At 43.4% G+C, this 15648-nt stretch overlaps 1 protein-coding gene across 3 annotated transcripts in view; it reads right to left on the bottom strand.

Annotated features, from left to right (window-relative positions):
- The window catches only part of LOC135233364 (rho guanine nucleotide exchange factor 28-like), a 61949-nt gene that overhangs the window by 34861 nt on the left and 11440 nt on the right, over window positions 1-15648 (bottom strand). For 2 of the 3 annotated variants that reach the window (XM_064296812.1, XM_064296813.1), the window contains exons 4-9: window positions 14542-14838; window positions 9304-9487; window positions 8691-8880; window positions 7672-7747; window positions 5971-6017; window positions 5468-5531 (exon numbers count right to left, since the gene is read on the bottom strand). In XM_064296812.1, coding sequence (XP_064152882.1) covers window positions 5468-5531; window positions 5971-6017; window positions 7672-7747; window positions 8691-8880; window positions 9304-9487; window positions 14542-14838 — 858 coding nt within the window. Of the gene's footprint in view, window positions 1-607; window positions 1300-5467; window positions 5532-5970; window positions 6018-7671; window positions 7748-8690; window positions 8881-9303; window positions 9488-14541; window positions 14839-15648 lie in introns of those variants that run through there. The other variant, XM_064296814.1, reaches the window with a different exon arrangement.

A 15648-nucleotide genomic window follows, 5' to 3' on the forward strand; every position in this document is an offset into this window, starting at 1 on the left:
GCCAAGCTCATTTCTTCACAGCACATTACATGGTATTTATTTGTTTAACCACACCCTTTATCCAGGTAGGTAGTTTACATTTGTAAACATATCCAGTTTTACAGCTGGATATTGGCAAACGATTTATTCGTAATTTAAGCACCTTGCTCAAGGGCACAAATGTAGCACCCCAACTGGACACCTTACCTTACAGATACAGGTGCAATATGGCCACCCTGTGTATATAAACAAATGACTCTACATGACATATCATGTACTTTTATATTTTATGTAGAATACACTTTTATATATCACATATGATAAAATATATAATATAACATACTTTGCACTATATACCATATATATCCTTTTATACATCCCATTGCATTTCAAAGTTGTTCTGTGTGACAGCGATGATTTAAAGAGAGCAGGCTGCTTGGCAAGACGTGAGAAATCATTTATAAAGCATCTGAATATTCCAATTACACACTCCTGATGAGCTTTCACTGAAGGTAACTACAGAATAGAATTCAAATGTATTCATTAATCATAAAGAACAATTAAATACACACACCTTTGAGCATTTGTTTTTGAAGGCTAACGCAGACGTGCATTTCACTTTTTTTACCTTGTCTCGATGTCCTCCTGTGAATCCTCATTTTGGGAAAAGAGGGCCAGGAGTAATTGAAGGGCGAATCGGAGTCAGAATCCATGTCTGATCCCGGCGAGTTTCAGGCAGGTAGCAGTGATCCCGAGCGCGCGCATTCATAGGTCGCACCTGGCTCTAAACGGTCCGACCTTCAGCGCAGCGACACACCACAGAGAACAGGACCCGCGTACGAGGTGGGGAGGGGAGGAGGGGGGGGGATTCCAGAGTTTCCCCCCAGAGCGCACGAGAGCCACCCCACGTCACCGCGAGGGCGCAGGCCCTGTACCCCCCGGGGAGGCGAACGGGAGCACAAAGCGTGCCGCGAAGAATTCGGAAAGGTCAGCCGGGGCCGATGAATCATTAACTCCGCTTTTTTCAGTTCCCACGTAAACGAGCGCCGCGGCGCAGAGAACGAGCCGGCGGAGCGCAGAACTCAAACTCCAGGGCCGCCTGAAAAAACTTTTTTAAAAACCAGCGAAAGAAACTTTCTGAAAACTAGCGACCGGCCGAGGGGAAAGCCTCCGTGGGACGACGGCTACGGGAGCGCTCGGAGTCGGCCGCTGTTTTCTTTGGCTCGCTGCTCGCAGGGCTGCTACAGACGAGCCTTTTCCGCGCACAGGCACAAACCCGGGGGTCCCACGGGGTCCTGGAGGAGAGAGAGCCGCCGCGGCGGTTTCGGGCTGCAGAGGCGGCTTTTTCGCCCCGCGCTCCGCGCCCCCCCCCTCACACCCCCACGTCTCCCTGCTTGGGCCGGAAGCTTTGGCAGCCGGTCAAAAAGCGAGATAACCCTCCAGGCACAACTGGCATCCTCCGCACATATGCGCGTCCGTGAGCAAACTACAGACACCATCCGCGCTCACATGTCTATGACCACACTACAGACACCAGGGAGGAGGAGACAGAGAAGAGAGACGTGGTAGCACTGCCACATCATTTACTGTGGGAAGGGGGGGGGGGTTCCAGAGTGAGGGGGGAGCCCTCTCTGCTAAAACAAGTTTTCTCCTCAGTTTCTTAGATCAGCTGTGTTATCTTAAGGTCCCCTGATTTTAGCATTGCCGAAGCCCGAGCAGTTTCACTACCCCAGGGGTAACCTCTGCTCCTTGGAACAACCAAGCCAGTGAGGGTTTTTACAACAAAGTCCCCCATTCTTGCAAACTCACACAAGTCTCTGCCGGTAATTAGCATTCAGCCCGGCCTTGGCAGCCCCTCCCCGCCCCCCCCCACCCCCCCCACCCCCCCACCATCTTCTTGGCAACACAAAACTCCTTTCTTCAGGAGCCCATATGTGCTCACAGGGGAGTGAGCCCCGCCAAAGAGCCTGCTTTACTGTTTGTTCACTAAACTCACATTAAACGTCTGTGTTGGTCTCCCTTTAGCAGAGTGATGTGTGGCAGTGAGGCTGGGAGAGGGAAGGGGGAGGGGCGGGGTGGGGTGGGGGGGGGTGAGTGATTTTATAAAAAGGGGAGAAGGAAAGGGGAGGGGGTGTTGGAGAGGAAAGCCAACGTGTGGACAATCTTAAAATGTCTGCTTTTGTGAGACCGTGACATCTGAGCTTGTTAACATTCCGCACTTCACTTCAATTACAGTCTCCAACGTAGAGGCCTACAGTATCGTTCAAGCGCTGGGATTGAAACCAGATCCCGCTCCATCTTTTCTGGCCAGAGATATCAAATTCTCTTCCTGGAGTTATTAACTCATTGCAAGGACAAAAGATAGTACCATGTAAATCATTCCATCTAAACTCCACTAAAGGAAGGGAGAGATGTCTAAAGCTCCTCTTGAACTTTGACCCAGAGTCAGTCTATGTGTCTGTGGAGCATTAAATGTTAGTAAATGCAAAACTGTTTTATCTATGTGTCTTGAATTGGTCTCAGTTGACTCAATTAGTCTTAATTATTATTTATTTTTGCTGTAGAAGCCCTGATAAGTACTCATGTAAAGTGTTATTTGATAGCATTTACACTGAAATGTCCCAAACACTACAATATGAAAAAAGTCCACAGGAAGAAGATGCTCAATATCACTATAATCTCTCAGCAAAGCCACTGTTTGACCATACATTTGTTACTTTATACGGTTACTGTAGCAGATAGCACGTCAGAAAATCACAATAACATATGTTTCATGATTCCATATAATGGAATTCACACTACCATGTTCTTCAAGCTGTTGGTCTACAAGGCCAAACAACTCTACAATCCATGGAGAACAAGCTGTGTGCATGACAGCGCCTCTTTCTGTTACTCCTTTCTTTCTAAAGTATGGTTTGAATTAGGACAGTTTGAACACAGAGCAGAGTTTCAACGACCCCCCTCCCCACCTATGACCAGCAGCAGAACCAGGGTTTCCATAGCTAAAAACCAATTGAGGCCACAGGCACCAGACGAAAAGATGGAGAGCTGGGGAAGTAATTAGATTTTTTTTTCTTTAAATGGCTAAAACAGACCAGCCCCGACATCAAGATATTAAAACGGCAGCTGTTGTCTGCCAAGTGTAAGGCTCTCCGAACTAACGAAGCCGCAACATTCCACCCATGAGAAACGCGCGTCTCTCCGAGCTCGCACAGGCAAATCATTAACTGCTGGATGTTCCAAATGTCTGATCCATCACTGAGGAGGAAAAGGGGTGGGAAACAAAACACACAGCGCTACTGGAAAATATTTAATCACAATACCCCCAATGCCGAAATGACAAGACACGGCATGTCGCTGGTTAGAAACACGATCGTGAGTCGACAGAGCGAGAAATCCACAAAGAAAGCGCAAAGAAATGTCAGGCTGTATCCTCTCCAGGCAGTGAACGCTACTGAAGTGGCAAAGACACTGAAACCCTGGAAACAGTTTGAATGCTCCAATGTTCATACACACAGTTTTCGAAATTCACAAGAAGCTTAAATTAACAGTTGTTGTTGTTGAAAGTGGTGTTTTCTAGATAACTGAAGAGGACTAGAAATCCTATTAGGGGGGCCTTGATAAAAATTAAAATAAATTAAAAAACTGAAATTAATGGCACTTCAAATGAAGGCACTAATTTCAATGTCCCTGAACAAAATTGCAGAAGCATATTCTGCACATACTGAAACCAGAGTAGCTCATGGCTGAAAGTGTACATTTTAAGAGACAAAAGGCATCGCAGAAGACTTTCAAGAACTCAGAAATATCAACACTCACCAAAGATAATATGTTTAAGAAAAACCCACATACCTTTCATTGGTTTATGCAATCTGATATTGAAGTTTGGGCCAGATGTCAAATTCTTTTGATTAAACAGGTTTGTAACTGGGCAGTTTTGAGTCAGCAAAGTAGAATATAAACAATTTGCTCAATCGTTTATTGCCACACTGCTTCAAGAGCAAGCTATTGGTGTGTGCCTGCTGTTCATCAATGAAGACTGATTAACATACAGACTGTACTATGTCTAATTAAACAACATAGCTTCACATGAAATTAATGCTCAATAATTTTGCATGAACTATGTTCACCAATTCACAGTTCAAGCATTAAAGAGGGATCCGTGCTTATGGGTTTCATTTTAAGGATTAAAACATTTTCTCAAACACACAACAGCACTTCACCCTTGTAATGATAAATCCACAACATCTGTAAAACAGAGTCACACTTGGACCTAACTGAGGCTCCTTACAAGGAAACAAGAGCAGTAATATCTAGTCCACTACTAATAATTAATTGTATATAGCGCTCTTTAAGATACTCAAAGCACTTTACAGTATACAGGATAACTCAACCTTGACTAATGTGTAGCAACCAACAGGATGTTGGATGGCAGCCATCAAGGTAATTAAATGGGGACACGATTTGATGACCAGATAAAGAGCACATTATTTGGAATTAGCAAAGAACTCATACTCTCTGCCAGTACCATTGAATCTTTCATGACCACAGCAGCTTGGCACCTTGGTTGGCCATCTCTTCTGAAAAATAGCAACTAGAACACTGGAACTCTGTTAGACTGTCCTCCATTGGGCCAGAAGTTCCAGCTGCCACCTGGTTTTGCCAGATTAGGAACAACGCTCCTGTCCCCCAGTGCTTTCTTAGCGTATAGTCACTCAGTGGTGCAACACTTGGCCAAAACAGACTGTTAATAATATTTCACACCTGTTTCATTCTGGCTGCCAGTGCACCCAAGGTTGTAACGCTTCATCAAGAGGTTTCAAATTCAAGAGCTATCATCGCGGTTAGCTCTGCGTGTACAGAAAAAAGAAGGCTTGTGTGGTTGCGGCTGATCGCCAACTTCAAAGAGCATTTAGCTCCCTGAAACACGCAAGTGCAGTCATATCACAGTATGCTCCTGACCTTAAAACTTCTCATTTACATTTTACATTTAAGCAGTTAGCAGATACTCTTGTCTAGAGAAGCTTTCACCGCATACTGTACATTTTTTCGATACAGCTGTGGATCGTGCACAGGGCGGATCTTGTACAGCTTTATTATAGATGGAACAGTCGATCCATCTATAAGAAAGCTTTGCAGAACTGTACCTCCAGTAAAATAAGTGTGTTTTCATCTGCTGCTAATGCAATCTGTCTCCAGATGCTTGTGGAGAAGTGATAACATAACTACAGCTACAGTTATCACCCCATAAACTACAGAAACTCTAAACTCAGTAAAAACGAATCCACAGGTAAAAATATCTTGGAAGCAGGACGTGAAGATTCAGCTGCCTCATGAAAAAAAAATCCTTAGTCTTGATGTCTGTTTTGAGATGCTGCATCCAATTCTGCAGCATCTATTATTCTGAGACTATGAGATTCTGGGCATCCCATCCTGCTGTCCTGGACAATAAAACACAGTGATCATGATTTCAAAATAAAAGTCCTACCGGAGTCAGTAGGCGAAGGCTCTTCCTGCTCGTCCAGAGAGAGTATGAGCTGCTCCTCGAAAACCTGCTGAGAAAAAGACTGAGATGCAGTTTACACAACACTTCAAAGACAAAGGAAAATAGTGAGTTCAGACCAAAAAAAAAAAAAATACACCTCTAATAGGAGTGGGGAGTGGGCGGGGGTGGAGGGTGCTTTCAACAGTCCATTAGTGGACCACCTGATTCCCATTAACCTTTCAGAGAGGATGTAACTCTCTCTCTCTGCACCTGCACACCACAGGTTACCTCTGAACACGGGCACTAATTACACTGGTTTGATGACAGTTTTAGTACAGCCACATAGCACAACTGAATTGTTATTAACACCCCATTAATAATAAAGCTTCGACTACAACAGAGCATGTGTTGAAGCCAAAATCACGTTGAATGTTCTTTGTAGCAGTAAGCAAATAAATCAAACTGCATCGCGAGTCAAACAGGTATACACTGAGAGTCACACTCACATTGTCTGATGGTGCATAGTCCTTTTCACACAGGTCTTTGGACAAACCTAGAAGTAACAAATAATAATAAAGCACTTTGTTTTAATATACCTTAAACAAGACAGAATTTTGTGCAACCTGATTTGTAAAAATTACAAGGAGACTCCATGAACATATATCCTGGAATGAAATTCAAATGACTAGGATTGATAAATGCTTTGAAGTGATACATCAAATACAATGACTGTAGTAAAGTAAGAGAAGTCATTGGCTTCCAGTTATATAGCCACAATCAAAGCACTGCAGTTATAGTACACAACACACTGTACCCTCCGCTGCAATCACCTACATCTCCACACAAACGATGCTGCTGCTAACCTTGATTTTGGCCCACCCAAGAAAGAGTAATGGCATTCTGGTCTCAGACTCGAGATGTTTGGGGAAACACCTCAGAGGCTTCACAAAGGGCCTTCTGTGTCCATGTCACATAGAGTAACAAGCACGCCAATTCACTGGCCTCAAGGCCCACGAGGCTGGCTAACACAGTTAGCACAGTGCTACACAAGCATTCTGGCCATTGTGTCATACTCACATCAGCCAGCAGAGGGCAGCACTGAACAGCCCAGTGAAACTGACCTGGTTTTCCGTTATTGAAAAGATTTGGGCCATTCCTTTAAATGTCAGTGTGTATTCATGTCAGCGCTACCCCCAAAAGAGGCTTGTTCACAGCCACGAACAAGCCTGGGCCAGTACACAAACTTCAAATATACAAGGAAGTTCCTGTTTTTGATTTGGCAGGTCTATCTCGGGCATACTCAGCAGAATTTAGATTAGGACCGTTTGTTTTCTTAACCTTGCGAGGCCGTGTGGCGTGCGGAGCGGTTCACATAATCAGTCCCCGCCTCCGACCGCCGTTGGCTCTCCGCATAATTCACGTTGTGCTTACTTCCCCCCGCTGTAAGTCTTTATTTACAGTTTAGTGGAAACTCGTCTGCTGGGTGTCCTGGCGTTCTCCGGCTCAGCCCGTTGTATAAGCAGTGATGTGCGAGGCGTGGCGGAGAAAGTGTGGTTTGAGTTAAGGTTCGAAACGTAGGTGGACCACCCATGCGTGCGGTTTTCTCCCTTTCCCACTCCGGGCAGTGCCACGAACGATGCGGTCGACGGGAGCTCGCGCGAACTTTAAGAGAGGTGCCCGCACAGATCACCGTGAATTAACCGATCCTGACCACACCGTTTTAACACAACTACAGGGTCCAGGCAACAAATGTGTGTTATCTTTTATAGCCACTTCCAGAGGCGCAGACTTCAAACAGATGTGGAATCTGCTCCATCTGGACACGAAGTGCAGGTACAGTATATAATAGAAACGATTTGGCCAGTGGCATAAAGAATGTGTGAATTTTAAGTGAGAACAGTCCACGCAGAAAATAAAGCAAGTACCAGAATGAGAGAAACTTTGGGATGTTTTTTGAGGCAATAACGTTTAGCTCCCTGTACTTTTCTTTGACAAAGAAAAGTAATTGTAAAGAATAAAAGCTGAAAGTCAATCAATCAAGCACTAGGAAAATGAATATAACCAGAAAGATGGAGGATTTAGAATTGAAACAGAAGCACAAAGAAACAAAGGGGGAAAGAGATACACAGACAGACCAACAGTCCAATTTTACATCCAAACATAGACACTAAGAACCTGTAGGACAAGCAGAAATACAGAGAACGCACCTTCGTCATGAGTACCGCCTTCATCGACCGCTTTCTTGCTTTCATTCTTTGGCCCACTTCTTTTAAGAGCTTTGATCTGATAAAGAGATTCACAGTGCAGGTTTGGTGCAAACATATTTTAATATCACTTCAATGAAAACAGTAGCATGATTTTAATCTCACTGAAAGAATACTGTAGCTCATTTAATATCACTTAAAGAATACAGGCGCTTGTTTTAATATCAATCATACAGTTGCTGATAATTTTGAAATTTAACGAATCCTTGCTTCCAGTCATCTAAACGCAAACAGGAACACAATAAATAATAACTTTGATGATTTACGTAATGTATAACCTTGAGTATCTACTGTATCTTGAATCTATTTACTGAGCAATGCACTTCTTAATTCCCTTACATCTACAGGCTTTCTAGATCTCATAACATTGTTATTATCTGGTACCACCTTCTTTCAATTAAGTATAATTTCAGTGAATGAAAGCAGTATTTATCGTATTTACCATACTGTAATATATATTTTCCACCTTAAAGCACTCGCATTCCAAAGCACTGGCCAATTGCAGTGTCTTCAAAACAGAACGCACGGAGTATTCTATCATTATGGAATCTTCTTCTCTAAACTAACTCACAAATAAAGAACAAAGTACACAAAGTGGTAATTCTACGCTGCCTACAAGCAGTAATTCTCTCTCACATTAACACATTAATGTCATGTAATTCAACTGCATTAAGCTAGAGGGTGTCATTGCTTTGAGTCAATTACAGTCCAGTGCTTCTTTAAAACAATCTGTTTCAGATTTACTGAATTTGGGCTCTGAACCCAGATTTACTGAGTTTGGGTTCTGAACCCAGGCTTACCGAGATTAGGTTCTGAACCCAGATTTACTGAGTTTGGGTCCTGAACCCAGATTTACTGAGTTTGGGTTCTGAACCTCGATTTACTGAGCTCTGCCTCTGAAACCAGATTAACTGAGTTTGGGCTCTGAACCAAGCTTTACTGGGTTTGGGCTCCGAACCCACCTCCCCCAGGAAGTTGCTGTCCCTCAAGCTTTTCCTCAGGAGCAGAATGTCGGCCCTCCGGTTCCGCTCCGGGCCCCGCCGGACGGTCAGCGTCAGGGCCTCCGACTCGTGGTGGAACCGCAGCAGCCGGGAGCTGTCGGCCCACATCTGGGACATCCCGGCCAGGGGCGTGACCAGGGGGTTGGGAGGACTGCCCAAAAAAGAGAGGAGCCGCTCTTAAGAACCCCGGGAAGAGGCTAATCACGTCAGTCTCCGTCTCCTCTACTTTGACGAAAGCACACAGGAAATTCAGCTACCCAAAACGATATTTTTGAAAACTGAATGCTTGAATTCAACATGTTGATTCAATCCAGGTCATAATCTAATAGAGTAATACACAATACTAATTCAATTCATTATTTAGACTGGTGCAGCAGCGAGCGGTGAGCTGTTGCAGCAGTAGCGTGCATAGAGCTGTGTGTATAGAGCAGTTGCAGCGCTGGTGGGTATAGAGCTGTCGCAGTGGTAGCGTGTATAGAGCTGTGTGTATAGAGCAGTTGCATCGCTGGTGGGTACAGAGCTGTCGCAGTGGTAGTGGGTATAGAGCTGCAGCAGCAGTAGCATGTTATCTCACTTGGTGAGAAGCTCCTGCAGGGCACCCTGCCCAGCCCGCTGTGCCAGCTGCAGGGGGGTGTCCCCCTCCTCGTTGGCCATGGACACAGCCATCAGACCCCCAGGCTGGCAGAGGAGCAGCTCGGAGAGGTGGAGGAATCCCAGGCGCACTGCCAGGTGGAGCAGAGACTCTTTGGGCCGGAGGACTGGAGGGAGGGAGGGAGGGAGGAAGAGAGAGAGGGTGGGTCAGAAAGAGGACGGGAGACAGTGAAAGAGACAGTACCAGTGCTGTTGTTTTGCATGTGTACTGTGCTTTATACAATGGATTGGATAATATTGTTAAAACATTTTTGTATATTTCCAAAGAAGGAAAATACAGTAATGCCTGTAGAGAAACATTTTTACACAACAAATTTTAATGTGATAATCAACATTGTTTTCTTTTGGCTTCTGACTTTATGTATTAGGAACTTTCAAACAGTTTGCTCAGTTTTATTCAATAAAGAAAGCTTCTTGAGAAACGATCACATAACAGCAAATGTTACTACATCTCATTTCATTTAAAACACATAGGGCCGGTTTCACAGACACAAATTAAGTGTAGTTCCAGACTAAAGTGAGTTTTGTATGGGGAATCTCCATTCAAAACTTTCAGAACAGAAAATGTTTTGATTATATCCCATGTTTTCTGTCTTACGGGCATGCATTGTACCAGCCTTGTTCCAGTGACCCGGTTTTTACGGATAAAATTAAACAGCTCCGCTTCAAAGTGCAGAACAAAAACAATGGTACATTTCTGTCCATACGGTTAAAAGCTTTTAATGAAGCCACTGTTCTTCCACAGACACTTCTCAGAGCGGGCAGCAATTCTTCCACTAATGCGGAAAGAGAGACATTTATCTTCAGAGTGAAGCACGGGGCGGCTGCTAGCAGCTACAGAGGCGGGTGAACGCTACAAGTGAAGCATCCATCCACTAATTCAAACCGACAGAACACTACCCAGACAATTCATAACCTCAGCAACCAGTGCAAATTAAGCTGCGCAATTTACCACACACAATTCCCCCATTCTGCGAGGACTTTTGGATGAACTTCAGCTATCTGTAGTATTTTCCTCCTCCTGGCAAGACTGACGTGTCAAGATATTAATTCACATTTGTTCAGCCTCATCCTTTGTAAAAGTGAATCCTTTTTTTATTTAATTAAAATTAAATTAGAATTTCAGACACAGAAATAGCACAGATGTCCATATAGGGAATTTTCTGTTGGACTTCATTATACACTATACGAAGTTTAATAATAGCCTAGTTACGCTATAACATGGCAAGCAATGTATTTTTCAAATTTAAACAAAAACTGACATAACTAATAAATTAAATGTACCAAATGCATCGGTCACACCTCTTCCAGGCCTGAAACCTCCTGCCGGCCAATGAAGATGTAAAAAGCACATTAGGCATTTGATTGCATTCAGGGCGTTACCCTATCCATAAATATCAAGGGGCATAAAAGTGCTCTCAGCAGCTCTTGGCATGGATCCGCTCTTTGTGACACACGTGACTGCCTAAAGTTTTTTCGACACGGCAACCTTGGCGACAGAGAAATGGAGCTTTCTTCTTCATCCCAAATCTTCATTGCTGCTAAATGTCTTGACACCCACAGACAGATCCCCTTTCGCCAAAGGATGTGCCAAGGTTCGTAACAAAAGGCGAAAACCGAGCCCTCAACAGTCATTCAAGACAACGTCCTCTCTTGTATGAGAAATCGACTTTCGCAGACAGGGTGTAAATTGAGCTCTCCACATATGATAATCAAACAATAAGTGGCCATCCCAGGAGAGAGGCTCAGTTCTTTCCCGTTAAATTAACAAAAGGAAGAAAGAGTTTTGTTTTTGGACCTGCTCTGATAGTAATATTAACAATCCGAACTAGATTTGGAGTGAAAGCTGGCCAACGTCATGTTCTGTCACAGATCAAATTACTACTGTGTTGCTAACGGCAACAACACTATTTACTATCACTACTATTTATCCATTTCATTCTTTCCAGGCCTACTTGAAAATATGAAATGAAAAAACAGACGTGCTTGCAGGATAAATAAATAATACAAACAATAATATGAATTTCTATTGTATGTTTTCAGCAACAGTCTCAAAGTTGTTTACAGGTAATATATACAAGGATCATTTGTTCTAGAACCACCTCCAGCATGACCACCATTACTGGCTTTCTTTCAGAGTCTGTCCATATCTGCAACCTTTCCTGATGGCAGACAGGAAATCCTGCTGAATTGTGTTGTGGGCTGTTTGTTTGGGGTGGGTGTGTGGGGGGGGGGGCGTATAATTCAACCAATGACTCATCAGGAGACAAACTGCATTAGACTGCTGCACAGCCTAATTTGTTCTAATGCTCTGTTTGCATGTTCCTTGGCAATCAGTCAGATGATGTAGTGCCCAGTGTTACACCTATCAAGGACTGCAGGGTTCAGTATTAAAGACCTTATATTGCCCTGGGGCAGTAATGGGTAAAAACTGAAGGGTTCAGTACTAATGGCCTGAAATTGCCCTGGGGCAGTAATGGGTAAAAACTGCAGGGTTCAGTTCTAATAGCCTGACATTGCCCTGGGGCAGTAATGGGCAAAAAGATTCTCTCAAAGCTTCAGTTTATGTGGCATGAGCTGTGTCAGATTTTGCATGCTACCTCCTAGACTTCAGCACAAGACAAAGGGTGTACAAGATGTATATTCTTGAACCCACAGGTTTAGCATGTATGCATACATGTGTTGACTTCAGGGTTTATCTAGGGTTACTCTATGCGCCAAACACACATATAGAACAGCACTTCATCTAGACCAGGGCTACCCAGCCCTGTTCCTGGAGATCTGCCGCTCTGAGGGTTTTCAGTGCAACTCTAATTTGGCACAGCTGATTCTTCTAATTAGCAGTTGAATGAGGTGAATGAGATCCTATGGTCATTCTAAAGAAACACTATACACAGGAACATCTGTACCAGTTCAAAAATTGATCCAATTAAGTATTTAAGGGCTTGGATAAAAGAAAAACAAAAAGCACCGTGGCTCGCTTGAACAAGTTTGTCAATCTCCAATCAATAGTCCCAGGGCGGTGCGCTTGTATAGGCCTAAAATTCCTGGAACACTCCGCGCATACTATTTTAGCAATGCTAGCTCACAAGACATAATCAAGGCCGAGATTGTGTTGTATACAGTAGAGGTACAGAGTCTGGAACATGGCAGCAAGTGCCCGCAAATTTAATTTCCTCACAGCAGTAATTCTGCCAGCATTTTATTGAGACGTTTGTTGTGACTTGTCATAAAACAGACTACCATAATCGCATTAACGGCAAATTAGATTTGCTCTTTATGTTAAAGAGACAAGTCCACGCGCATTTAACCCTGGCTGTACCCTCTGGCTACTTCCCGCTTATAACCGCCTTTCTAATTGAATTGCCTGGTGCTTCGCTGGCTGCAATGCATTTCAAGCAGCCCCGCACATGACATAGCAATGGTCACTTTCAGTAATAATGCTGCAGCCGCACAAGAAATCCAATTTTAAAACAAAACAAGCCAGTAGTGATTAAGCTCATTAATAAAAATAACATTTAGAAGAATAAAAGATCAAATGACATATATCTTTCAAAACTTTCCTGTTTTATTCCCCATATTGTATGTATTATTTATTTATTTATTTTTACAAAACTGTGGCCTCAAATGACAATTCTCTACAGAGTGTAGGCAAACAAAATGTGGCAAACAAAACAATAACAAATGAGTAAAAGACTAAAAAGTTTAATACAAAAAAGGAAGGAACAATTTCCAGAGTTCTTAATCTCTCTTGCACAAATGTCAGTGGTTTTAAGCAAAGCTTTTACTAGACTAATAGCAAATTAGGCAGTCTTACCATGCAGAGATTTACCAAGATTTTATTTTTATAACTGAGCAAAGGATATGGGAGCACTATTAACTGCCTTTTTTTAAACCTCTAGCCACTTAATCTTCTTTCTTTCCATTAATGGCTATAATTACCCCACAAAGAAAGCATGCTTTTTTTTTGCTCTTGACCATGTGATCAGATTTTTTTCTTTTGTACACAGTGTTCAAGTTGAGGAACTGGAAAACACAGAACAAATTTAGCTATAATTTAGCCCTAAAAACAGCCGACACGTTTCTATTGTTATTACACATACACACAGAAAATGCATTACTTTTGCAGTACACACCATGCAGGATGTCAAGTTCACACACTTGAAGTTTGTAGGTGCTCGCAACGCAAGTCAATCACTGGAGAGTCCAAAACTTTTTTCCCCCACCAAGTAACATGTTTAGTGCCATTTTCCATTAAACAACATGTGCCACAAGTTGGTTTCAGCAGAAACATAAGAAGCAGAAAGAGTAATGTGTAAAAAATGTACATAACAAAAACAGTGCACAAATGCAGAACACAAACACAAAATAGCCGAGGAGAAAAGAAGTGAATTTCAGGGACCTACCCAACATAAACAGCAACCCAGACAAGCCTCTGGTAGTTATGCCTGTAAACCACTACTCAAACAAGGAAGAAAACAACACGCATCATAGTAGACTACTTCCAAATAATAATCATAGGTAGTCTCTGCCGTAGGTGTTTACAAAATTGATTCTACATCAGCCAATTCCTATTGTACACTCACAGCACACCTGTTTACGATTTTCTAAAACCGTACGACGTGTACTGGGCTTACTGGGTCACGATGCATGTCTGCCGCTAATTCTAACCTGTATAACATGGTTTAATGCAAAAAAAAATGTTCTGTAATCTCAGAAATCTAAAAGGGGAAACTTATAATTACTTGGCGCTGGTCCAAAATAGGGAACGTGGAATTTAACGTCAGCAAACCGGTTCATGCTGGTTACAAGCATGTAGTTACTCATTGAATGTGCAATTAAATGCACCATGAGCAGCATAAAACCCAATTAATTTTGAAAACCTTTCTGAATCACAACCTTTCCAAAGTTCGGCGTTTCAAAGGAGACATCCATCCAGTCCCACGTATGCAATCTTTGATCCACAAGACCAAACAACAAGAGCACGCCCTTCACCTTGTCAAGTGTGGCATTAAACCGGCTACAGCTAATGTAAAAAATGACTACTGGACAACCAAATCTATTCAAGCAGCCCAAAACGTACCTTCTCCAGGTTGGCTTCCCAGAATGTAACAAAATTACTAAGGGACAACCAGATCCATTCAAACAGCCCAAAACATACCCTCTCCGGGTTGGCTCCCCAGGACGTTCCACGTGTACGGGTAATCCAGGTTGGCCATGGCCCGCGTCACGCACTCGTCCATCTTTCGGCGGGCCACCTCGTCCTGGAGGCCAAACCTGCCCAGGACGTCCTGGGAACCGCTGGCGCTCAGACAGTGGCAGTGAGTGACCAGGAACTCGGACAGCTCTTGGGCGTCATCCTGGACGTACTCCAGGGCAGCCTGGAGCTGGCAGGAGATCGGCCCTTCCGCGGTGTAGATGTAGGCTGTGGCCGACACCGTCTCCAATAGGTTATGACCTAGAGAGGAACAAATGGGTTTGTTTTTTTATCATCTTGTGTTGTACAGGATGGTAACCTTACCCGACACATCTGAAGGTGAAATCAATGGAAATGCATCTAAACACACTAAAAAAGGTTACAACTTAAATAGAAATCCACATAAGTGAATATACAGCAATGAATAAAACCTGTAATTGGCAGATGTGTAGCAAAACATTGGAGGAATTCAATTAGCATTGTCAACAAAACACTGCCACAGTAAACCTGCAACTGTTTAAAAATGTGCAATAAGGCCAACTTGAATCAATTATGTGATAACTCTTAGCTTCGCAACAGCTACTGAGACAGGAATCCCATTCCAATCTCATCTAAGACTGCCAGGTTCCTCCCAGCTCAAAAAGAGCAAAGCTCCCTCTGACCTCACAGCCTCACTGTTCCACATTATCCATGAGAGGAGAGGGCTTTTCTGGTACAGACTTTGTCCCAAATACCATAGCAGCTGGTGACATTGGCAGTTTCTGGTCGCTACCGCATTAGCTATAACAATAGCTAACGCCACTGGTAAAGCAACTGGAACTTGTTTCATTTAGAACTCCATTATTACAGAGCTTCGCTTTAGTACACACTCCCCTGAGTACAAACGATCCCTCCCTCTAATGCATTGTCCACAAACCCTGCAGATATTTCTGTGCCAGAGCACCAGCCTGGATGGCTTAAACAGGGGTGGCACTGTTTATAGAGCAGTGATTGTTTCCAACAGAAAGGAAATTGTGATAAGATCGAGCGTCCATCTCAACGACTGTCAGACACAACAGTCTCGGTTTTTTG

The sequence above is a fragment of the Anguilla rostrata genome, chromosome 10 (assembly GCF_018555375.3).
Source record: "Anguilla rostrata isolate EN2019 chromosome 10, ASM1855537v3, whole genome shotgun sequence".
Lineage (NCBI taxonomy): Eukaryota > Metazoa > Chordata > Actinopteri > Anguilliformes > Anguillidae > Anguilla > Anguilla rostrata.